The sequence below is a fragment of the Melanostigma gelatinosum genome (genome assembly GCF_949748355.1).
Source record: "Melanostigma gelatinosum genome assembly, chromosome: 7".
NCBI lineage: Eukaryota > Metazoa > Chordata > Actinopteri > Perciformes > Zoarcidae > Melanostigma > Melanostigma gelatinosum.
This window is the reverse complement of record NC_136640.1, coordinates 13,991,639-14,015,824: the sequence shown is the minus strand read 5'-3', so window position 1 is coordinate 14,015,824 and position 24,186 is coordinate 13,991,639. Positions and strand designations below refer to the sequence as shown.

At 42.2% G+C, this 24,186-nt stretch overlaps 2 protein-coding genes across 2 annotated transcripts in view; one reads left to right on the top strand and one right to left on the bottom strand.

Annotated features, from left to right (window-relative positions):
- Positions 1-7,670: 7,670 nt before the first annotated feature.
- c15h3orf80 (chromosome 15 C3orf80 homolog) lies at positions 7,671-9,661 on the top strand (the record flags this gene model as incomplete). Its single annotated transcript, XM_079271698.1, is given in 3 exon segments — positions 7,671-7,704; positions 7,707-7,729; positions 7,731-9,661. Coding segments are annotated over 3 exon segments (795 nt in total). The 3' UTR covers positions 8,469-9,661.
- Positions 9,662-13,499: 3,838 nt separating this feature from the next.
- ift80 (intraflagellar transport 80 homolog (Chlamydomonas)) overlaps positions 13,500-24,186 on the bottom strand; it is a 34,314-nt gene continuing 23,627 nt past the window's right edge. Inside the window, exons 9-20 of the mRNA XM_079271207.1 lie at positions 23,821-24,000; positions 22,258-22,376; positions 21,656-21,730; positions 20,868-21,031; positions 20,717-20,781; positions 18,521-18,656; positions 18,256-18,403; positions 17,070-17,241; positions 15,257-15,346; positions 14,880-15,052; positions 14,586-14,709; positions 13,500-14,178 (exon numbers count right to left, since the gene is read on the bottom strand). Coding sequence (XP_079127333.1) covers positions 14,068-14,178; positions 14,586-14,709; positions 14,880-15,052; positions 15,257-15,346; positions 17,070-17,241; positions 18,256-18,403; positions 18,521-18,656; positions 20,717-20,781; positions 20,868-21,031; positions 21,656-21,730; positions 22,258-22,376; positions 23,821-24,000 — 1,557 coding nt within the window. The 3' untranslated portion in view covers positions 13,500-14,067. The remainder of the gene's footprint in view (positions 14,179-14,585; positions 14,710-14,879; positions 15,053-15,256; positions 15,347-17,069; positions 17,242-18,255; positions 18,404-18,520; positions 18,657-20,716; positions 20,782-20,867; positions 21,032-21,655; positions 21,731-22,257; positions 22,377-23,820; positions 24,001-24,186) is intronic.

The following is a 24,186-nucleotide window of genomic DNA, read 5'->3' as shown; positions in this document are numbered from 1 at the left end:
ATAAGCGAGAGAAGGAGAGCAGAGGGGGAAAAGAGAAATGGATGGGGAAGGTCAGGAGGAGAGGAGATGGTGGGATGAGAGGAGAGCAAGTGACAAGATTAGCTCAGAAAAGATGGGAAGGAGTCATTCAAATAACTTAAAGTAAGATTTTCAGAGCTGATAGAGGCTTGAGACGAGGACTTGATTTGGACTTGTTTAACAGGACTACGACTAACGCCACACTAGCCGATCTGTGAGTGATACAGAAAAAGTTAAGGAATCACCAAAGTTACAACATATTGGGGAGAACTTGGATGTCTGGAATAAATTTCATGACAAACCATCAAGTAACTGAGGGGCCATTTAATTTAAAACCACAACTGTGATCTTCATGTGGTTAGGCATTTGGATTCATTCCCTGGGAACCATGAATGTACGAAGAATTTGTATGCCAATCCATCAGCAGATGTTGAGATATTTCATCAGATCAGTGACAACTATGCCCTTCTGGTGGTGCAAGAGGAAAAGTCAGAGGATAACCAAAGTCAGGGTGCATCCTCTGGGGATCATGCTTGCAAAAATCTAATTGTGGTTCAGACTTTTCAGTCAACATCGACAATCGATAAAATCGACAATCAATATTGTCATCTAGCCAGCTGCTACATCTTTGTTGTAGCACTCACACAGAGATGCTGTGGTTCACTTCTTGCAACTTGACGTTTATTAAACTGTTGTTTTTTTTAAAGTGTTTGTTGGGGTTTTGGCTATTGTGCTATTTTAATTAGCATGCTACACATTGATAGACTGTAAAAACGTTTTGACTTGCAATAACAGGTTTCAAAGACTTGAGACTTGGCTGAGACTTGATCCATAAGATTTAACGACCATCCTTGAAATGATATGTACTGTACAGTATATCTCCAACAGCAGACACTGTATGTTTCCAAGACAAATTTCCTTCGGGACAATAAAGTCTATCTTATCTTATCTTATTGTAACCATAAAAGGCCATGCTGAGGTATATTTTAAAAACATTTAAAAATAGGTATAAGGAAAGGTCTTTATCAAAAGAAACAACTGACATAATCTTTCCCTCAAGTGTGGCGCAGTTAAAACAGTCAATCATTGTGTGTGTGTGTGTGTGTGTGTGTGTGTGTGTGTGTGTGTGTGTGTGTGTGTGTGTGTGTGTGTGTGTGTGTGTGTGTGTGTGTGTGTGTGTGCGCGCGCGCGCGCGTTATGACAGGGCTTTTTTTTATTTTTTTTTGATCGACCAACCTGTTTGGAAACGATGATGTCACACACCCTGGAGGCTTAATATGAGCCTTCATTGTGCAGACTCATTATTCATCACATAGACACACACTCGAATTTAACACACAGTCACACACATATAAGGACGCTCAGTCAGGCAGGAAGAAAACCCATAACCTCTGTGCTCAAACATTCCCTTTATAACATACATGTATTCACACACGCATACGTACAAAAGGTGTCCTCTTACTCTGGAGATGAGGAACTCCATGTCCTCTCAATTTCAATGGGCCATTTTGCCATCGGGGCTGAGTTATCACTGGAAAGATTGAGAGTAACAAAAGAGCTGAGGCTGCTGCAGCCCTGCATAAAGAATCTGTAGAGAGGTGAACAGGGACAAAGAGCAACACCTTTGCATAGAGAAAATGGAAGAGAGGCTCTGGAGAGTGTCCAGCCATGAGAGATTTCAGAGGCAACCTCATTCAATCCCGTAAACAGCATAATGTATAATGCATGGGCCTACGAGTTGGCAGTTCGCTAAATTTCTTTCCTGTGCAATCAATATGGATAAACTCTCCATATGGAAGCACAAAAGCAGAGCATTGTTGTTGTACTCGGAAACATGGTATTGAATCAACAACGGAAGAATGTTTCGTAAAGTGTAAGTTGATTTCATGGCAGACAACACTTGGACTTGGATTCAAACGCTAATGACTTGGGACTGAACTTTCCCCTAACTCCCTTTCCCTTTGATGTCATTTTCATTGACCAAGGCCTATATTTGTTTGCTCTGTATTTCTTTTTTCTTTTTACTTTTTATTGTTTTTCAGCAGTCTCCTCGGTTTGCGTTTTTCCCCCACTTGTGTTGAGATGTTTTATGAGTCCCTTGGGTATTCTTTTTCACCTCACCCACATAGTTTGCATTTCTTTTGTTCTCTATTTTCAGTGTGCTGTGATTTAGATGAGAAAATAAACCGAAGCCACCCTCTCAGCTGTTTGACATTATACTGTTGATGTGGATGACATTTTTATTTAAATATACAGTCAAAGTCTTTGAGGTACAGTGTTATAGGCAGTGTGATGAAGAAGATCACGTGCAAAGAACAAGAAACTCCAGCCATGCCAGCAACTCTGTGAGGCTGTAAATGCTGACTTGAGCATGCTAACATACTGACAATGACAATTCATTACAATTCTAACATGCTTATGTTTAGCATTATCTTAGCTTTGTGTGTAAGCATGATGACATAAGTGTGACTGCTCAATATTCACCTTAAAAAGTAGCTTCCAAGACAATTAAACTATTTTTTCAACATTGTTTGAAAGTGTCACGTTCTGTCTTTATTCTCTACTTGTCCCACCTCTTTTTTTTTTTGAATCACCACACTTTTTAAGTTAAATATTCAAATCCGAGTTGGTCATTTATTTTCTAGCTGTATTGTTATATTGAGTGGACAACTGCACATCATTTCCCAGTCTCCAGCATGCAACATTTGATCTTGACTTGATCTCTGGCATCTTTTTAAAGTAAAGGTTTGTGGGTTTTTATCAATCTCTCTTTGCACACCTTAACATATAGTGGTTAGATCTCTTATGTGCAAAGATTGTGGTATGTGTTCTTTGTGGGAGTTAGTCCCAAAAACATCTGTATCATGTGTGAATTGTGTATTTTCTTAGATGTTAGGAACATCTGTCCTTGATGCTGTATGTGTTTAACGCCTACACAGTCTTAAGGTCCGGGGACTCTTTCATTGTTCCCCCTTTCACCAGAGGGGATTGGCTTTAATTGTTGTGCATTTTCACATATTAACAGATTTCCTTTCTCTGGACATGAATATAACTGGGAGGAGGGAAGAAACAGAGGAATGGAGACCATGATTTAGGCAATAAGAGGAATACAAAATGAATGGAGTGTCTGCATGGTCTCTGAGGAACTTGGATGTGAGTTTCTGACTTGACTCCCCCTCTCTCTTTCCACCCTCACATTAGTGCACCCTCTCTTACACAGACCCTCCACTTACTGCTCTACATGATTACACGCAGCGTTTCTGGCCATTTTGTGTTGTGTCACGGCCTCCTTCTCTTTGTATTTCCCCCGCTTTGTTGATTCCATATTTCAGAGCCCGAAGGGAACTCTTTTGCATCCGGTGGCCACAGAAGGACGAGTCCTGGGATGTAATGTGGGAGTTTGATATGGGACACGACTGAAGGCCATAGTCTAGTTTCCCTCTGAGACGCAGATCCCCCTCCTCCTTTCAGAGTGACTCAGCACAGTAGTGCGGAGGCAGAGGTTCAAAAACCCCCTGCCCTCCGCCTACACTCAAAACATGTGGGAATGGAAAAACTTTCTCCTATATTTAACCTCCAGGTGTCTGTCTGGTTTGTGTGTGTATGAGTGTTGGTCTCAGTAACTGAGTCATCAGCAGCTGGGTGTCGGTAGACGGGTTGTCTTATAGGGGAACATCTGTCTTGGGGGTTAGCTGGGGCATTTTAGCAGTCTAGGAAAAGCTGTGTGTTCCCCCTAATGCTTCACACTCACCTCTCTCTGATGAGAATGTTCCCCATTAAACATGTCCGTTTTTTTTAGAGTGTATGTACATTAGATTTGTCTGAAATACAAAGAGGCAAGAGAATAAAAAAACGGTCACTGTAAATTGTGTACGCACATTGTGAATCTCCATCCTGCTCGGTCAGCTACATAATATCACAAAGTTTAACAGAACATAAAAACAGCTCCCCTCATTATGAAGAGTAAAGCCTCCTCCCTTAATCAATAGTTAACTGAATCAAATGTAAGGTTAAGATCTTGGGTTGGTTATGTCTGTGGCAGTGTGAAATGGCAGCATTCCCAAATGGTAACGAGACAGTGGTTGAGATACAGTATATCTACCGGTATATACATCTTTCCTGGCAACATGAAGTTCCCATTTGAACAGAAAGCGGCAATGCTGAGTCAAATCACTTAGTGCTATCGTCAAACCTGTCTAAACGATAGCAGCGTATTATGGCCTATAAAGGAGCTACATCTAGTTATTCACTATAAAGTCAAAAAGACCAGCTCAGCACAAATCTCCCAACTCATCAGATTTATTAAGAGCAGTGAGAGCGATTCCCCTGAGACAGAAAGGGGATTTTACTCTCTCTCTCTCTCTCTCCCTCTCTCTCTCTCCCTCTCTCTCTCTCCCTCTCTCTCTCTCTCTCTCTCTCATCTGTTCAGGATTTTTGGCCTCTTAGAGCAGGTTTTCTCCTCAAAGGAAGTCAGGATTCTGATTCCTCTCCAAGCCAAAAACTACACGCTGGGAGAACAAGCCACATAAAGGTAAGAGGCGAACACTTTCTTTCAAACATATTTGCTAGATGTGACCACATCCCCGCTTGCTTCGTTGAGTTCTGAGGCAAAGCACAAAGTTTACGCCGCTCAGTGTTTTAAATGAAGTTTGTCCCGTGACATCACATGTCAACCCTTCTCGCTTCCATTTGCAACATCCCTCCCAAATGCATATCGTCCTGTGACGCGAAAAAAGGGGGAAAAACGTTGCAAAGACATAGACACAAACAAACTAAAACATAAATAAAGTTTCCCCATACTCTCAACACACACACACAATCTTGTGCACTTAAAGACCTCTGAGCCAGCAGAGCGATAAGATTAGAGGAAGTACGTGGGTGTGAAATAGCTGTGGTGTGGGACTTTCTGAATTCACACAATCTACACTGACTGCAGGCCCTGCTTTGAGTGTTCAAGCTGATAGGAAGACACAGGCACTGATGACACCCACACAAGGATCCTGTGATGCTGGGGTTGGAACTTTACAGATACATTGAATGCATTAATCCCCCATAGTCTGCAAATTCAGACATATATGCTGACACCTATACTTTCACATCAGAGCAGATGTGTGACACTGCTCTGATACACTGTATCACATCATGTAAAGAGCAGATTGTTTCCTTAAATACAGTAAGTAAAGAAGCTACAGAGGCTGAAGTTGGTCTGAGGGCAGTAACCCTGAGGTTGTGACTTCTGCTCTGGTACAAACAAACCCGGAACCATCGGTGGGTCCATTAACAAAGCCCGGGGCTTGACAAGGCTCCCTTTGTTTCATAATTAATGCAAGTACGCGATAACCGTGACATTGACAGTTGGGCGGTTCATACATCAACGTCTCTGACACATGAAAATGAACGCTGCCATTCATCAATGCACATGGCTAATGGACTCCATACAACTGAATTATTAAGCACAACACAAGAGACCTTTGTTCCAGATTAATGGAAGCATAGAGCAGAGCACATTTATCATTGCGTTAATTGTTCGCCATACGAGAGGTTGCTACTTCAAATGATTTTGTCAGTCAATGCAACAGAATCAAAGTTGCCTTTTTGTGTTGCTGGTGTTAACAGATATGTTGTGCGTTGCGATGCGTTCCATCTCAATCCTCTTTATCATCGTATACGTGGGTCTACCAGCATCTTTGTTTGTTTCTGCCTCTGTCTGCATCAAGCATTCACAAGTCTCAAGACATCTAGCACAGAAATTCCACTTTCTGAAAATACAGTATGCACATCGAGAGAACAAACAGTTAAACATGGATATAGTTGGTCTCCAATTAATGTTATGTGTTTGCTGAAAGCTGCTCCTAGATGGATGGAAAACAAAAAAGGGCGGGGGGGGGGGATAAAATGGGAATTTATTCAATCAATCTCACACAAGAACAGCACTTTGTGGTGTGTTTCAGTAAAAGAGGGGAAAAGAAGCCGGATGTGGTGCGTTAGAAATAGAGTTGAACGAGAAATAGTCAGAACGGGCGAGAAGACAAATAAGAGTGCAATATATATATATATATATATATATATATATATATATATATATATATATATATATATTGTCATCAAGTCCTTGTGATTAGTGAAAAAAATATAAAAATACTTTGTAATGCTATTATGTTATCTTAATTGCTTACATGGTTAGATTTGGATGTGATTAAAAAGCCAAATGCTCTTAAGTTTTCTTCTGTGGAGCATTTTTCCACTTTCCAGGAACTGTAGAGAGTCAAAGCTGGGATCAAAAATAGCAGTTCCCTAAACATGTCAATAAGATCTCGCTATTGCTCAGCAGAACAGCAGAAGTGCTGGGAAAGCCCTCGAAATAAAGGAACTGAAAGGCTTTTCTCTCGGCGCCACTGTCCACAGGCTATTGATTGTGTATTTGTTGATTTGGTTAGAAAAGTGCCCTCAGATCATGTTTCCCTCATCGAGGCAGATTACAGACAGGAATACGATGCTGCATAAATGAGGTTGCATGATGTTACCCTTCTACTGAATTTCACGTCATAATGTTCCAGTAACTAGATTTGGCGTATTGTGCATTAGGCCTTGTTAAGGAAAGAAAGGAACACAGACGGCAAAGGGTCGGTGAAATGTTCCTGTGATTTAAAAGGATCCCCCACATGATTTACACCATGAGGACTTGACAAAAGCTTACAACCACTTCAAGAAGTATCCATTTTTTATGAGAGGGGTAGATCTGTTGGCGCCATATCGGGGGCAGTCACCCTTACTGGTTACATCTCTGTGTCCAAGCAGGATCCAGAGAAGGTGCAGGTTAAAAGCATGGTTCAGTCTTTTTTTGGGGGGGTCGATGGATCATGAAGTGCGGTCTAGGGACTTGCAGGGATCCTTGAGTAGGCTGCTGTGTACAAATTTGACTTATTTGTACTAAGAATGAGAGGGAAAATACTTAAATCATGAGTTATACTGTTGCAGATTACTAAACAGTACATATAGTTAAGTTTATAGCTCCACCTCAACCAACAACAGCAAAATGCTTACTATAGTACTAATTAGGGTATAACATAATAAAAAGTAACTCTCTGAAGACTGTTTTCCTGCACTATACGAGTACTTTCACTTCTGAAACATCAAGTGAATTTTGCTTATACTTACTTAGATTACATTTTTAGGATGTGCAGGCGTTTGCTTGTAATAAAGTCATTTTTATATTGCAGTATTGTGGCTTTTACTTGTGTAAAGGATCTCTATATACTGCACTGCAGAATGGTGATTAGACATAATCATTTCCATCTGGCTGTCATTCCTCCTACATGTACAGGATTCCCTGGAGAATATAAATCATGGGGCTCTGCAGCAAACATTGCATTTCATGTGAGACGGTTGTTAATAATAAATAGCTGGGGTCGCAAGTCCCTATAGAGCAGGACAGTTCAGGTAATGTGACCATGTCAAATGATGGGGACCATATCTGTGGGATGCACTCATATGAGGACTTCACGTAATAATGATGTAAGATTATTCATGATTCTTATAACTACTCCCTTCTCATCACTGATGTGGCTCCACTCCTATCGCCCATACAGCAGACAGGTCATCCTCGGCGAAGGGGCACCTGCTGTCCCGCTCCGCGCTGCAGTGGCCTATCGATGATTAGTGCACAGCTGGAAATGAAGGCAGACCTGTAACACCTGAACGGACTCTTAATATCACAGCATCTCGAGCACGAGCATCGCAACACGCCCCCCCCCCCCCCCCCTCCCCCCCCCCCCCTGGGAGAGCCAGAAATGATGTCCCGTCTGCCGGGCAGCAGCAGGACAACGTGCGGGACCACTGGCACCTTTTTGTCGGCTTGTCTGGTCTCCGCTTGTCAAGCCCTTCGGAATTGCGGGGAGGTCCAGTGCGGCGACGACCACCAGTGCTGTCCGCCCATCGTCACCGGGAACGGCAGTGCCAGCTCCGCGGTGCGCTGCTGCAAGCTCCCCATCCACATATTCTTCGACAATGTTGGCTGGTTTACGCGGAAGCTGTCGGGCATCCTGATCCTGTTACTGCTTTTCGCCATGGGCTACTTTATTCAGCGGATCATCTGCCCGCGGCCCCGCCGTCTCCCGCACAATGACCGCAGCGAGGAGCCCTCCCTCTTTCACGGGCACGCGTCGGCGTCCCAGGACTCCCTGCTGGACCGGTACCCCGAATACAGCCTCGGGGACTTCGCCTCTCCGATCCTGCCCGCATACGATGAGGTCAAAAATTTGCCCACATATGAGGAAAGCATGCAGGAGATGCACAGAGACCGCTCCGATGATAACTTGCTGTCGGAAAACGAGAGGGGTGGTCAGGGCAGGGTGAGAGCGGCCGGACCGAGAGCCGGAGACCAGAGACGGGATGTCCTGGAGGTATCAGGACCGCAACACAGCCCGAGGACATGTCGGAACTCTGTCTGAGATTGGGAACAACTGCAGAGACAATATGGCATTCTTATTTTAATAGAATCAGGGTAATTATCTTGCAGAGGTATAAACTGAAGTGCAATTATAATCCTGAATGTTACGAATAAAGGAGGAGGCTGAGAAAATGCACGTGTTTTGTAAGATTATAGGGGATTACTCGCTTTTTGTATGCAAATGTCCGCTTGGGTTAAGTAAATGAGATTATGAAGAAAGCGAAGGCGGCTGAAATTGACGCTCTTTGTGGTCTGGACAGCTAATTTGGCTCCGGTACGATCGCATTAGGTTTTACTTAAGCGCCTCAATTTAAAGTGGCACCGTGAGACAGTTTTTCTTCTGTCAAATCCTCGTCCTTTCTTAGTCTTAATGCTAAGTATTCTGCTGGACCTGAAAGACCTGCTTTTCTTTTATTTATTCCTCATTGCATTTGCATCCAAAAGGAAGACATTGTTTCTCAGTAACCTGAATTGTGGGCTGAAAGAGGGAGGGAAGGGATGAGTGTCAATTGGAATAGTTTCTGCAGCACACATTTGTTTTTATCAGCCATCTTTAGAGCCAGTTCATTCTATATTTTATCAGTATCAAAGCAGGATTTTTCCAAACTGACTCACACATGCACATATCGGTGGGGGCTGACAGATGAGCATTTCATCAGTGACCTGAGCCATGTCTGATATGCCTACTGCAAAAGCTGTAGCCAGAAGAGAAATGCTATTTAAAAAAATGCTGGGATCCTGCTGCCCGAGGCTATCAGTGACTCCCACGTTCTGAATTCAATAAAAGCAATGGCAGATAATACAGCTGGCATACTGATATGGCTTAAAGTTGTGTTTTGATGACAGCATGTCAGACAACGTCACAACTGCTGCAGCAAGCAGAACTAACACTGTAAAGCTCAGACCAAGCAAAGGAAAAGACAAAGGGACATAACAGGAAACGAGGGTGGGACAAAAACATTATTTATTATGAATATTTCTTTGTTCTGGGAGTGGTCTGAGAATACCTAGAAATCTACTTGTAGTGTTTACCTTGTAACTGCCCCCTGATCATTTGCATTTCTGATTAATGACACAAGAATTGTCTATTTGCTGTTAGAAATTGAAAACCGACACCACACACACCTCGCAGGCTTCATGGCCTGTTTACCTGGATTAACGCTAAAGGTGTATTTGCTATAAACTGTAAATTAAAATGCCTCAATTATGTTACAATGTTGAAAAAAAGCACATTTGTCATTGTCACTTTACTTCGACATCAGCTGGGTGTGTGGTAAACAGTCACGCTTGCCATACCTCTCTCCAGCACAGACTTGAAGCAATGTTGGCACATCATTAGTAACAGGCGAAAAGAGAAGAAAGGTCAATTACAAGAACAAATAACATGCCAATCATTATCACAGTCAGAAATGTTCTCCATTGGTTCCCAGAGCCCAAGATGACATTTTCAAATGCTCTTAATGAGATTTAGTTTACCATCATATAGGAGGCTCGCAAAACTTGCAAAAATACACATTTTAGGGGCTGGAAGAAGTGAATTTCTTTTTAAAATGTGGCTTAAAAAAGGATGACCAGTGTGAATGACAAGAATCAATCAATTCTCAATCTTAATCAATTAACAAAATAATTGGCATTTGCAATTATTTACCTGTCCTGAATGAGAAAGTGTTAGTATATAAACTGTGGAGCTTTGTTTATCTATCCTGTCTTTAACAGTTATCTACTTGTGCCTCTCAGAAAGACCAATAAATACTGTGAGTGCAGGCATTGGATCAAAGGGCTGTTATTCACCACAATAAGTAAAACTTCAATTTCCGTCAGGTTTAGCTGTAAGGTATGGAAGATGTTGTTGCTAAAGCATCTGAATGTGCAAACTTAGACTTTACAATTAGAGACCTTGAGCTTCTCTAATGCTCCCAACGCTAAAAGTCTGAGTGTGATTGTGGTGGCTTGTGTAATCCAATACTGCCAGACCATGATGGCAGAGCCAACAGTGAACACTGATGGCTTTCCTTTCCAGAGGGATATTTGTGGGTGGCTCGAGTTTGCTCTAAAAAGCATTACGGTAAATGCATGCTCAAAACCCACTGATGGGTAGATGAGGTTGAGTATGTGACCCCAAGATGCATGAAGCCATATATATATAGTGCTCGTCAAACCATAAGAGGTGTGAATGTTGTCCTCCTCTTCGTCCTTCATAGTCCTTGTGAACAAGCTCATATATCTAAGCTGTAACAGTGGGTTTGGGGGGGCATAATCAGTCTCCAACAGTTCCTAGCATGAAGCATTAATCAGATAAAGTACAGCGCGACATCCGCTGGCAGGGGAGAGGCCAGTGATACATTGGGTTTTCTTTTTCTGAAATCCACATTACAAATCCAAACATGTACTATATGTGCACAAACACACACAGAGACACAAGGACTAATACGCACCACAGAGACACACAGAGACATCAGAATGTGCGTCAATGATCCAGTTGTTTTATGGCTCATTGGACCAAAGAATGGATCAGCTATAAAGGTCAAATCAATGAGCATTATCCTCCTCATAAATTTTACATTTTATCCGGGAAGTTTATTTTTAGGGGAGCTGCATTGTTTGGTCGCCAATCTAATATGAGAACTTGCAAGTCATCGGATATTAAGCTCTGTGGTTCAACAAAAGTACAGTATCTATTTGGTATTTTGTGCAGCGTAGTTTCAAAAATATGAAATGCTGTAGTCCAATGTTCCCTCTAAGCTGCGCGCTTGAGCAATCGCGCACTGCTCGCACATTCTCAGCGCACAAGAAAATCTATGCAGCGCATAAAATAAAATTCAACATAAACGTATTAATTAATATCTAATATTAGTCCTAATCTTATCTAATCAATTAAACCAATAATAATAATAATAATAATAATAATTTTGTTTTCTGTACTATTTTGCAACGTAACTCAGTGAGTGACAGGTGTCCAGCCAATGATACGATTCGGTTCACTTACGCTACGCAGCCAATCATAGCATTGACACTATTGCCCTGCCCATTCGCCCCGTGCAGGTTAGCTAGCTAACAACAGTGCGGCGGAGTTACGAGACGCAAATGCTAACCCCTTATCATGGCGAAACGAACGGGCAGCGACACATCCACTCACCAAGCCATTGGAAAAAAGAAATGTGGTTCTTTTAAGATGGAATGGCTGTCGGAGTATGTTCAAATAGAAGAACAAGCGGTGAAACTGGGTGAGATTTTTTCTTTTTCGAGGGGGAAGGGTCTACTCTGCAAAACATGCAGCGAAGCTAAAGTAGCAAATGAGTTTTCCGAGGGAAAAATGTGGACTGAATGGAAGTTGGACTACCTCAAGCGTCACATTCAGCAGAAAAAACTAAAACTAAAATCAAAACAGCATCCAGAAATCGTCTTGAAGTGGCACATTTGGACCAGCTGATGCGCATAAAGTCAAAGCAAGAAGCAGACGAAGCCATCAACCTGGACAAAGTGTACAACCATTGGAGAAGTGAGAAGGACAGACGTGAAAAATAAGGTAAAATTTAAGTCAGATTTGTGCATATTCTCGTGACATTTATTAAGATTTTTTACTTATGGATATTAATCATTAAATTATGTTACTACTAGATCATTTATGGGTAGTAGAAATGATAATAAAAAACTGAGTAATTACATATTTTACAGACAGAGTTACAGGAATTTACACTGTATCACAAGCTACAGCACACGTCATTGTGCAAAATGTGAATGTTTTAATGTGAACAAAATGTTATGTCTGAAAGGTGTATATGTATCATTTCTTCCAGAACAGGACCCTCACACAGGCCACAACAGGACCCTCACACAGGCCAAAGCAAGACTCTTCCCATGCCCAAAGCAAGACTCTCACATAAAACATACTACACATCTCATGAACAACAAGATTTTTGTCTTTTTCCTTTAAAGTTTGTCAAATCACTTATATTAAAAGTAAACTAGTGAAAATTGCTGCTGTAATTTGATTATTTTAATAAGCCATGTAACTTGCTATGATCCAAGGTTTTGAACAGGTGTGATACTGGTGTGTGGCCACAGCGTGCACATCTGATGTTGCTCACAGTGGTCCTCAGTGTGCTCAGGGAGCTTGTGTGTATGCCCAGACACATGAAAAATTAGAGGGAACATTGCTGTAGTCCGTTTATTGTTCAGTAGATACCACTGAGAGTCAAAAGTGTACACAACGCAGGTTAAGTAAATACATATTTTTCATTACCGATATGTGAAAAAAAATCCTAGACACATTACTAAGATAGGGTACAGTGTGCAATGTATAATGGATGAGCAAGTATGGACACAACACATTATTCATTTCTAGTTTTCAGTGCGTGGCCTCTCTCAGTGGTAATGCATGTGAAACCTGACTCCTCGCTGATAAGTCTTTTCTTAGATTAATGTTTGTTCCAGCCGACCATGTTTTTTTCACACAGTGAATATCGGCTTTGAAGAAAGCGTATGGAGGGAGTAAAATACGAGTAAAACAGTGAGTCAGAGAGAGACTTAGGCAGTAAGCAGCGAAAAGTGGTGCTGAGAATAAACGTCTACCAATTTATGTGAGGTTTCATCTGGGGCCATTCAGTTTCAGGGATTGTGCCGATCAATTAGTACCGTTTCTGTCCACATCATCTTGATATAGTTGAGCAGTTGTTTTTATTTGGAGCGCCCTGAGACAGATCTTCTCCCTCATTCGTCCCACCTGGGTCACTCGACGAGATGGATAGGCTATAATGGTGCGGCTGATGTACTGGCCCTCTGCCAGCCAGGGGGTGGAGCTGCATGGCAAGCATTTGGTTTCACACCTCAGCAGAAAAGGAAATACAAGAATAACTCAAAGAGAAGCACATATTGGACTCTAAAACACACATGCACCCAGAAATACCTCCGGTGCGAGTGGAAAGCTGAAAAAACATGTCAGAATGACTCTATGATCTTTGTATAAAACCAGTGAAGCATCACCACATTAAATAAATAGAAAAAAATAGAAACAGTAAGGTAAAAGACAACATTCTGGATGAATATATACAGTATTTTTATTCACCGACATTCATTTTAGTGTTTACAGAAGGCAAATTCTTGAACACATAAAATGTAAAAATATCTGTCCATACAAAAGCACAAAGTCAAACATCACAGACAGAAAAACAGAAAAAGGTATGAATCAACTTAGAACTTGACACACTGAAATCACTGAGAAGCCGATATATGAGAGAGGCCATAAATGGTGGTGTTGCTGAAAAATAGTAGAACTAATAGATACTCTTCCCAAAGTCAAATAATCCACCTACGGTAACAGAATGCCATGTACAATGTTGTGCAAATGTTTTACATTACACAGCATACACAAGACTGATGTGTCAAGTGTCATATTCTTCATGGTCTACATCTCCAAATGTTCCCTTTTGCTGTTACTTGAAGTTAATGTACTTTCGACTAATGGTAGCCATTTTACCTTCAGTACAGACATTTTAACCACTTTGAGGCCGAGCCAAATCACTTCATATTCACCAAATGTCAAAAACACATGGGAATCAGTTTCTGCAAAGCGGAAGTTTTAGAGAAAGGTCCCCTGAACATTAACATCGGGAAGCCAAGCTGCTTCTCACAGAGGGGTTTGCAGCTTTCTCCCTTTCTTTAGCCAACTCCATATCTATCTTCGCCTGGATTTTCTCCCAGTCAACCTCAACCTGGCAGAGAGACAGAAAGACGAGATCAGATTAAACACAAATCATCTGAATAAGTCACATTACTTAAGGTGGGTATCGCATTGGACGCTTGAAAAGTGTGGCATGCTCTCATGCTTTCCCCCTCCTGATATGACGAGGCATTATTTGCAGCAAGAGGCACCTCACTGATGCTCCTCTAAGATTAAACAATTCTGGCAGTGGACACAGCAACAACAACTTCTAGACTTTCCTCCATTTTAGGTTTCGTTCTGCAGCCTCTTCCGATTGGACAGCAGAGAAAAAAGTGACGAGCGTTCATCCCCTTAAGAGTTAACCATTTTCAAGTGTACAAGCAGAGCGTAAGATGTTGATAATCCCAGTGTAATTGCCATCTAAATCAATGACTGTGCGGCGCTGTCCTAACTTACCCCTTGAGCGTACTGCAGGAAACTCTTATTTGTCTCCTTCCTGCCAAATTTCTGCAGGAACTTCCCTCTATAGGCCAGCACGGTGTCCACATGGGTCTTGTGTTTAACTGCCAGCTCCAATGCCCTGGACACACGATGACAAGATGCAGATACACATCCATCGCGTATTGGACAAACATGCTTCACCAGAACTCTCACTCAAACCCGATTCTAAAACGAGGCTGAGTAAAAGCATCCTCCTCTCCTTCCAGCTGTAACCCCTGTACACACATTCACACGAACACTGAGCTCTACCTCTCCCAGTTGAAAAGGTCAATGCTGACTCGTATGGCTTGGTAGATGAGACCAGCTTGTAACAGCGTGGCCTCAGCCTCCTGGACCTGACCGCTGAACATCAGCATGTGGGCCAAAGACGACTCCTTAGATGGCTGCTCCTTTATAAAGTTGATGTACTGCACCCGAGATAACTGAAAGAGGAGAGGGAGAGGATTGTGAATGGGACACCTGCTAATTGGTATCTTTTAAACTTGCTTGTTTCAGTTAAAGCAATTGTGTGTGTGTGTGTGTGTGTGTGTGTGTGTGTGTGTGTGTGTGTGTGTACTTGTGTTGGAAGACCTGGCTAAACAAAAAAAGTGTGATCAATTGAATTGGCCATTCACTAAAGCCCTTACCTCTCCAATGGCAGCATAGGCCATCTCCGCTGTGGTCAACTCCCTGTTTGCCATCGCCATACCAGCAAGACACGCCCACAAAGATTGGTCCTACAGATGTGCGGAGCAGAGGTATTTTTTAGAAGACAACATCTCACCATCTGACACAATAACCTGGAGATGTGTTTTCACATTTACCATTTTACTATAGTAATGTATCTACATATGGACACTATTGTTTGACTTCGTGCCTTATTGTACTCGTGCCTGTTGTAATATCTTGCTTGTTGTAATATTTAATGGTCGTCTCAACACAGAAATTGTTTCAGATCAGTCTCACGCGAATCTGACAGAACACATACGCTTCTATTTGAATCACTCGCATTTTTCTAGCAAGTACACAGGTGGCCTATACTCAGTGCTGTGCCTGAATGCATCCTGTGTAGACACAGACAGAGAACTGAAGCTGCTGCTGCTGCTCACCTATCTTGTTGCTCTGTAGCTCCTGTGTAGACACAGTGTAAAAACACAGGTGAGTGACATTGTTATGGAGGACCCTAATTATCTGAATATATGTTATTTGTATCCAACCTTGTGCAAAAGGTGTTATTCAAAAAGCAAAGTCATTTGCAGCTAGCAGTGATTAAGAATATAACAAAGCTTAATGAGGATGGCAGATTCCGGGGTGTGATGGTGTCTTTATAGACCCCATTACATCCTGCTCATATCCTGCCAGGCCTCATTGTAGTCAGGCTCCAAGTCATTACAAAAACATGCGTGACACACACACAAAAACAAACATAAACAGAGACGTTTGCTGTGCACAACATCAATAAGCGTAAAGAAATGTGTCACCGCTTTATTCCATGCAGCTGCATTCATTAAAATGAAGCCCTAACCACCAATTGGCCAACAGTTGAGCAAACTTCTCACTGGAATCACCACTGTGTAATCGCCCCTTTAATCAGTGTCCATCACTAAGACAAGCAGCTATTATCGGAAACCATTCCTGGAAGCAACAAATAACACTGTCAGCCTGATGTCAGAAGCGTGATATCAAAAGTTGATGACATATCCCAAATCTTCCTTTGGTGTTGCCTGTATCATAGTTTATAAGATTATTAATGCAACCTACTGTATGCCTCTTTCTGTGTATGGCCCTAAACTATTTCATGTGTCAACTCCTATTTGGTCAAGGCTTACTGACAATGACTGTAATTCTGGGAAAAGCCGTGCTGCCACCAAACTCTTACCAGAAGTAGAGGGGGGAGGGGTCGGGGGAAAAGCTCTTAAAACCAGTGCCTCTCTCTCCGGCCCTTTTGTCCCACCCTCTTCTTGCTACTAGCCGTCCATTTATCCAGGGTTGTGGTTATTGCATCATCGCCCAAGTGAAGAAACAAACAACACTGCATGCAGTGTGTGTGTGTGTGTGCGTGTATGCATGTGACGAGTTTACACATGCATATCGTGGCGTGGGTATTTATGAGTGAGGTCTTTGGGGGCTAAATCCGGTAAATGGTGTCACCAGGCTAATTGAAGGCTAATTGAAGGCTAATTAAAACCTGCTGGTCTGGGCCCATAAACCTGTCTACTACCTTCTCATTTCAGACCCTGTCTCGCTGTCTTTCATATATACATGCATGCGAATGACACACACACACACACAACACAGGAAGCTGGACATGGCCAGAACTGTAGACTGCAGGATATGTCACACCAAGTTCAGTCAACAATAAGAAGTACTTGACACTGTGATTTGTCTGGGTATCTAACATATAAAATAATATTTCAAATAGGTATACAAATACAAAGATGTGCTGGTGTTCTATGTTACCTTGGCGAAGCGGCAGAGGCGCAGTGCATCCTCCCAGCGTGCAGTGGTGCTGTATTCGTGCAGGAGGGCTGGGTAGGGAGGTACACTGCTGAAAACCAGTGAACCGTCCCCTTGGCGTAACGTCACCTTGGTGCCAACATAGCTCAGAATGTGGGGTGAACGGCTGAGCTCACTTTGAAGGGGACAAATACGTTCACACACACATACACACACACACACATCAGAGTTAGAACAAATACAAGTACCGGTAACCACATCCTCAAAGTTTTGCTGTCACAGAAAAGCCAGCAAGGAACTCAGTGTTCCCCTGTTTGCAAGTATTATTAGTGGGCGTGAGAAAACATGTTGGAAAAAAGACTGTCCAATAATATATATAGGGTAATGCAATGTGTTATAACGACGTTAACATGTTAACATGTAGAAGACGATGGATTGTGCTCATCAAGAATACAACAAACTAATTATTGACCATGCAGTTTTTTTCCAGTTTGCTGAAGTGTGCATGTGTGTGTCAGGATTTCTAATACAAAGAGAAATCTGTGGCAGCCCACCACATACTGTCATACGAGTGACAGTGCTGCTTTTGTAACCTGCACTGTACTGCACTTGGTCCAATCTGCCTTCAATCACAGATATCAGAAAAAAAAGTGAAAGTGGAGCCTTTGTATTTATTCTGTAGCTCTTGCCGCTTGGCATGAGGTGTTCCCGATTTGTACATTGCAAAAGAAACTAACTTTTAAAATGAAATCTGGCTGCTGGAGCACCACCAGAGTAAAAGCTGAAAAAAATGAAAAATACCAACTCAAATTGAGGTAGTGTTACCATAACTTCATTCATGGTGTCTGAAAAAGTATGATTCAGCACTGGAAGTGTAAGCCATAAACCACTGACAGAGGCAGAGACAAGCAAAACTAGTCCGTGATCACCTGTACAGAAAGTAAATACCAGCTTCTGTACTGAAGCTGAAGTTCAGGCCTTTTGGGCAGGAAGCATTGCACACTCTGACAGCTGCTGGCAAAAAAAATAGTGCCTTAAGTGTTATTTGTTGTACCTCGGGAATGAGCCGGAAGGTACCAACAAATCTGCTTCTGCTCTTACTTTTCATATTTTCGTCTCTGGTGAACAGTATCAGCTTTTTATTAAAAAATACGATTATAAAAGTGGGAGAAAATGACTGCACGTCTACCTGCCATCCTTGATGTACAGTGTTTTTTGCAGCAGTTCCTTGTCAGTGAAGACAGCACTTGGGTAGTACCACACCGTGAACTGGTTGTCTTGGATTCCACACAGGATGTTGGCGGCATCATTCCATGCCATGCTGTGAACCATGCTACCTACAGGACGGAGCACACACAGTGATCACGTTCATCCCATGTTAGCCACACTTGCGTGTAAAAACAAAGAGAGTCACTACACATCTTCTCAAGAGAGTTCCCTCCTTCTTGTCTCACCAATTTTGCAGATTTTGGGTTCTCGCCCAAGATGACGCACCGAGGTCAAGTAAAGATCACGGTTCTTGTCTATCAGGGCGATCTTCCTCTCAGTGGATGGGCCACACTGGTCCAGAGCTACCTCCACCACCTCCAGCTGTACATGATAATGACACGCAAGCACAAAGGTAAGAGGGAACAGTTGAGTGAATGATGGACGGACCACAAAAGATCAGGAAAGAAAAGGAACGGGAAAGAGGAAATATGACAAAATAATCTGTATAAACTCTGTGTACATATATATATATATATACATATATACATATATATATATATATATATACACATATATATACACACATATATATATATATATATACACACATATATATATATATATATATACACACATATATATATATATATATATACACACATATATATACATATATATATATATATACACATACATACATACATACATACATACATACATACATACATACATACATACATACATACATACATACATACATACATACATACATACATACATACATACATACATACATACATACATACATACATACATACATACATACATACATACATACATACATACATACATACATACATACATACATACATACATACATACATACATACATACATACATACATACATACATACATACATACATACATACATACATACATACATACATACATACATACATACATACATACATACATACATACATACATACATACTAGTTATCTGTTGAATTACTGGAAAACATGCTATATTGTGATGTATATTGTTATCAAGATATGAAATGACCTGTATTGGGATAGAAGGCTTTATTGCAGAGCCCTATGTGTGTGTGCTTTTGGCCACAGCCAGCTGGCCTGGTACAGTGTGTTGGATCTGTGGAGTACTGGCAGGCAGAGCCATGCTAACAAACAGTAACTGATGCTACCGTGTCTTCTTTTTTTCCTTTTCTTCTAATTCTTCCCTGAGTTCTGTCTCTTTCCCACTTAGTTTGACTCCAAAGCCCGTCCCCCATGTTCTTCCTGTGGCTGTATTGTTTCTCTCCCTCCTGGATATGGGTAGGTATATTGCCACTACATTTAGCTAAAGCTTAAAGTGTGCAGGCAAACTGTCTGCATTGTCACCTGTTGATGTATGTAGAAGATAAAAATAAGGAGCTGCATCAATCTTATAGTGCAGGCTTGGCTCGCTAGCTCAAATATACAGTGCAAACATGTAGGGGAAGATGCTGGGCCTAATTGAACCACACAGCCGACTGTACATTTCCTCAAAGTTGGGAACACAGATACACATTTTTAAACCCTGTCCACCACAGATATAAGAGAAAGGAGATGATTTCTGGTGCAAAATTGTATTTGGAGCTAACTAGTTTACCACTAACTAGTTTACCACTAAACAGCGACCGTGCCGCACTGGGTTAAGAGGTCGTCTGGGAACCGGAAGGTCAACGGTTCGATTCCCGACTGAGCAATACGCTGAATCCCCGGCTCCCCGGGCGCCTGTCATTGGCAGCCCACTGCTCCCTATATACAGGGATGGGCCAAATGCAGAGAAAAATTTCCCCCTTAAAGGGATAAAGATAGTATCTATTCTAGCTTACTGTGTGTTGCAGTAGCTGTTTCTATAGTAAGAAGAAACCTGATGCTAACTTATTATTTCGGTGATGCAGGAGATCATCACAAATGATCACTGCACAAGCTGATTGATTGATTTGCTTTGGGAGTCTGGAGTCTGATGTATATATTAAAACACATCTTTCACCCAACTATGTCACATACACTTATTTGATGTTGGTAATATAACTTGGATGAGTTAGTTTGATACACAATAATGAGCCTCTGTCAGAGACAACTGGACTGTATGTCATAGTGTAACTAACTGAATGAGTCTTCACTGTGCACAATGAAATATTGTACGAACACAGGTCTTCAAGGGTCACACTCTGGCACGATATGATATCATATTGTTATACACATATACTAAAACACAATACCAGTCACCGCGGCCATTAAAACAGCAACAACTGACAGCTGTGCAGGAGAAATGATCTCATTTGCGGTAAATGTTTGTCCAACTGCTGTAGCAGAAAGTCTCTAATTTCGGGGTCGGAGCACTTCCTTGTTACTGAAACACATACGGTCAATTTAAGGGCAAAGGATTACCCACCTTGTGAGTCAAGGGCTTGCCATCGCCAAGGGCTTTCCCGGTCAGGGCGTCGAAGAGAAGGACGACTGGTGAGGAGAAACGTAAAGAGAACATTGTAAAAGCAAAGTCCGTCCTATTCACAGGATTAAAGTGGTGACAGCTGTGCCCTTACCTCTTTCATCACTCTTGTCTCGGATGGCAATGGTGTCATTACTAAGCGAGACACCTTGGGCATTTAGGACGTCAGCTCTCATACCAGGGAACTTGGGGGAGGAAATCAATCTTCCCTCGTAGGAGAATGTATACAACCCTGCTCCATCCACGAGCAGAAAATGTCTGGGTGGGGGAGACGGGACAAAACAGTAGATGAGCGTTAAACAAGTGTACTGAAAATCTATGATATTATCTGTGGGTGAGTGGGATGGCATGGAGAGGGAAGAAGGGGACCAAGTAAGGAGATATGATGAATGTTAAAGAGTAAAAGAATAAACACTCTTTAACAGTTAATCAATTGACAGAAGCAGGTCATTTAGACATGTAATGCACAGTAACACAACTTGAACTTACTCAGCAAGACTCAAATGTGATTTGAGAATGGCCAATAATCTATTTAGCTGTATGCTGAGTGCCAGGCACTGCACTTGAGTATTGCACAAGAGCTACTCCATATTAATACAATTTCCCCCAGTGGTTTCACTCTCAGCCTTATTGTATGTCAAGGCTGGCTAATCGAGAGCACAGACCCTGTGTGTGTGTGTGTGTGTGTGTGTGTGTGTGTGTGTGTGTGTGTGTGTGTGTGTGTGTGTGTGTGTGTGTGTGTGTGTGTGTGTGTGTGTGCGTGCTTGGTTTGCAGCTTGATGAGTGATCAGTGTGGAGCAATGAAGCTTTAGAGGAGCTGATAGATGATCCAACAGCCTGTTCTCCCTCTTGTTGCACTGCTCCTGGAATAGAGAGACTCACTTCTCTGCTTGCAGGATGAGGCTCACTGTTCCCTCCTTCAGGTCAAAGATGAGGGGAGTATTCCAGTTCCTTGAGCTGGCACAAATAAACAGCACAAAGACAGACAGTAAAATCTGTGAACATCTCAGAGCAAAGTGCTAAATCTAGCAGAAGTCCAGAGGTGAGAAGACCAGAGAGACAAGACCAAGAACTGAGTATTGAAAGACAACTAAATAAAGGCAATGTCAATGAAGTGAGAGGAGATACATCTACAGATAGATCATGAAGAGTGCAGTGAAAAGGTAGAGGTAAGTAAAGTCAAAATGACACTTCAACATACACAGATCAGATAACATCAGCCCAGCGAAAATCAGCATTTTAGTAAGATGTGGTTGTTATTTTTTCCCACCAGGCCTTCTTAGTTTTCCTCTGTTTTTTTATTCTTTGACAAAATGTATCTAATCTACACAGTATGGAATCTCAGTTTATTTCAGTTGGATCTGAAGATGATCCTTAAGATTTGTTTATTGGATGAAAATCATACTATGAGAACTTTCAGTCCAGTGTAAATATAAAACCAGAGGACCACAGGAGACAAAGCAAAGGAAGAGTGGGCTACTGACTTGTAGACATAGCACTGGAGGGAAGTGGCGACCACAAGGTGACCGTATGCCAGAGAGGTTTTGATAACTCGATCTCGGAACTCCAGTGTGTCCATTGCATCGTCCATCACATTCCTTACCTGAAAAAGAAGAAGGGAAGGACAGGAGGGGGGGCGGGGGGGGGCAAACAAGATGAGTTCACTGTAAAAAAGTGTAGAGATGAATAAATCTCTCAGGAATGACTGAACAGGCATCAACTTTATACTCCTGAACAAACACTTTACATTTAAACATGCAAACAACAAATGGGAGCCGCTGGCTTCACTAACAGAGGGGTGAACACAGTCACGTACGCATTGGAGTGTATTTATTCTTAATATACACAGGAAACAGTCCACAGTATGTCCAAGTGTGTGTAGGGCAACTGTGGTCGGTTGAAGCCGTTTTTACTGTTTTAAGTTTGTGCGTGCGGTGGTGCAGTTGCTCGTTTTTTCACCTGCATAGATAAATACTTCCCTCCAGCTCTCTCTGTGAATGAATGAAAAGGCCTTTTTCCAGCACCAGGTGAAAGGTGGGGTTATTTTTACAGCTTTACAGATCTTCCTCTTCTGCTCCCTCCAGCAAGCCAAATTTACATGAAATACAACCAAGAATAAAAAACATTTGACCGCAAGGTGGTAAATTTAGCTGGCTGATTCACAAACCACTGGCAGATGTGCACTTTTAAAGAGGACTGCGAGGAGGAGGAGAAGGGGAGGAGGGAGACAGAAAAGTGCCTGCAAGGCTGAAAATAAATGGCTGATGACCCGACTTTGTTTGGTTTACACAAACTACACTTGGTAAAGATGTCTATGGCAAACGAGTGCACATGTGTGTAGGCACACGTGTATGTGTGTGTGACCTTGTTTCGGTAGGTGTGCATGTGTGTCCCTGTCTGAAAGTGTGTGTGTGTGTGTGTGTATATATGTACATTTGGGTGTGTTAACCACATGTAAACGCTACCTTGTGGTTAGCGTGAGTTTAAACAGTAGAGAATGGCGGAGCGAGAGAGGCAGCAAGACAGGCTGGTCATTGTCATTGCAGGGCTGCACACTGGCACACAGGGAGGGTCCTACTTTAATATATGGCCACAACTAGTCAAGGCCAGGGAAGCATTTGCTTCCCTCCATAGCATATTCACTCACCACTTTACAGTCGGCCCCTGGCATTGCAGTACTTTTCAATTCTCTCGAAATGCTGACATAACTGAGTTGTTTGAGAATCTATCAGTTGTCCTCACAGACACACTCGTCTTCAGTGATATTTGTTTGAAAGCCCCATGACGTGTAAAACCACAACTTTTATGACAGACAAAGAATCAAGATGGACTTTTAGCATGATTCCTTTGCATATGCATAAAACTGCACCATTTGTTTTGCTAAAATCTCTTTCTGTCAGTGTTTTGTATTATGTCAGTCTTCATCACTTCTTTCGTTTTAACAAACAAACTCAAAGTTAAGAATTACATGAGTCACTTCCTTTAAGGTTAAAACATAAGCGTAGATGTGTGTGTGTGTGTGTGTGTGTGTGTGGTGCTCTTTCCACCTGCATGGTTCTCCTCTTGGTAAGCGTGATCACAAAGTTCTTCCACTCCCAATGCTGCTCCACCACGTGGGCAAAGATGACATGCCCGTTGCCACAGGCCCCGGCCAGCTGGGTGCCGTCTGCAGACCAGGCCAAGCTGAACACACTGCCCGTGTTGGGCTTCTCCAATGCATAGGACCACTGGAGGGCGGGGCCAAGGGGAGAAAGCAAACAAGATGGGGGAGAGAGAGAGAGAACAATATGGTTAATGGCTACGGACAGTTATCTATGATCTTAAACAATTACCTGGGAGGCAGCTTAGGAACCAGAAACAATGACAAGTTTAGAGAAGAGAAGCGATGAGAGTCCGGAGTTGTGTATGAGTGA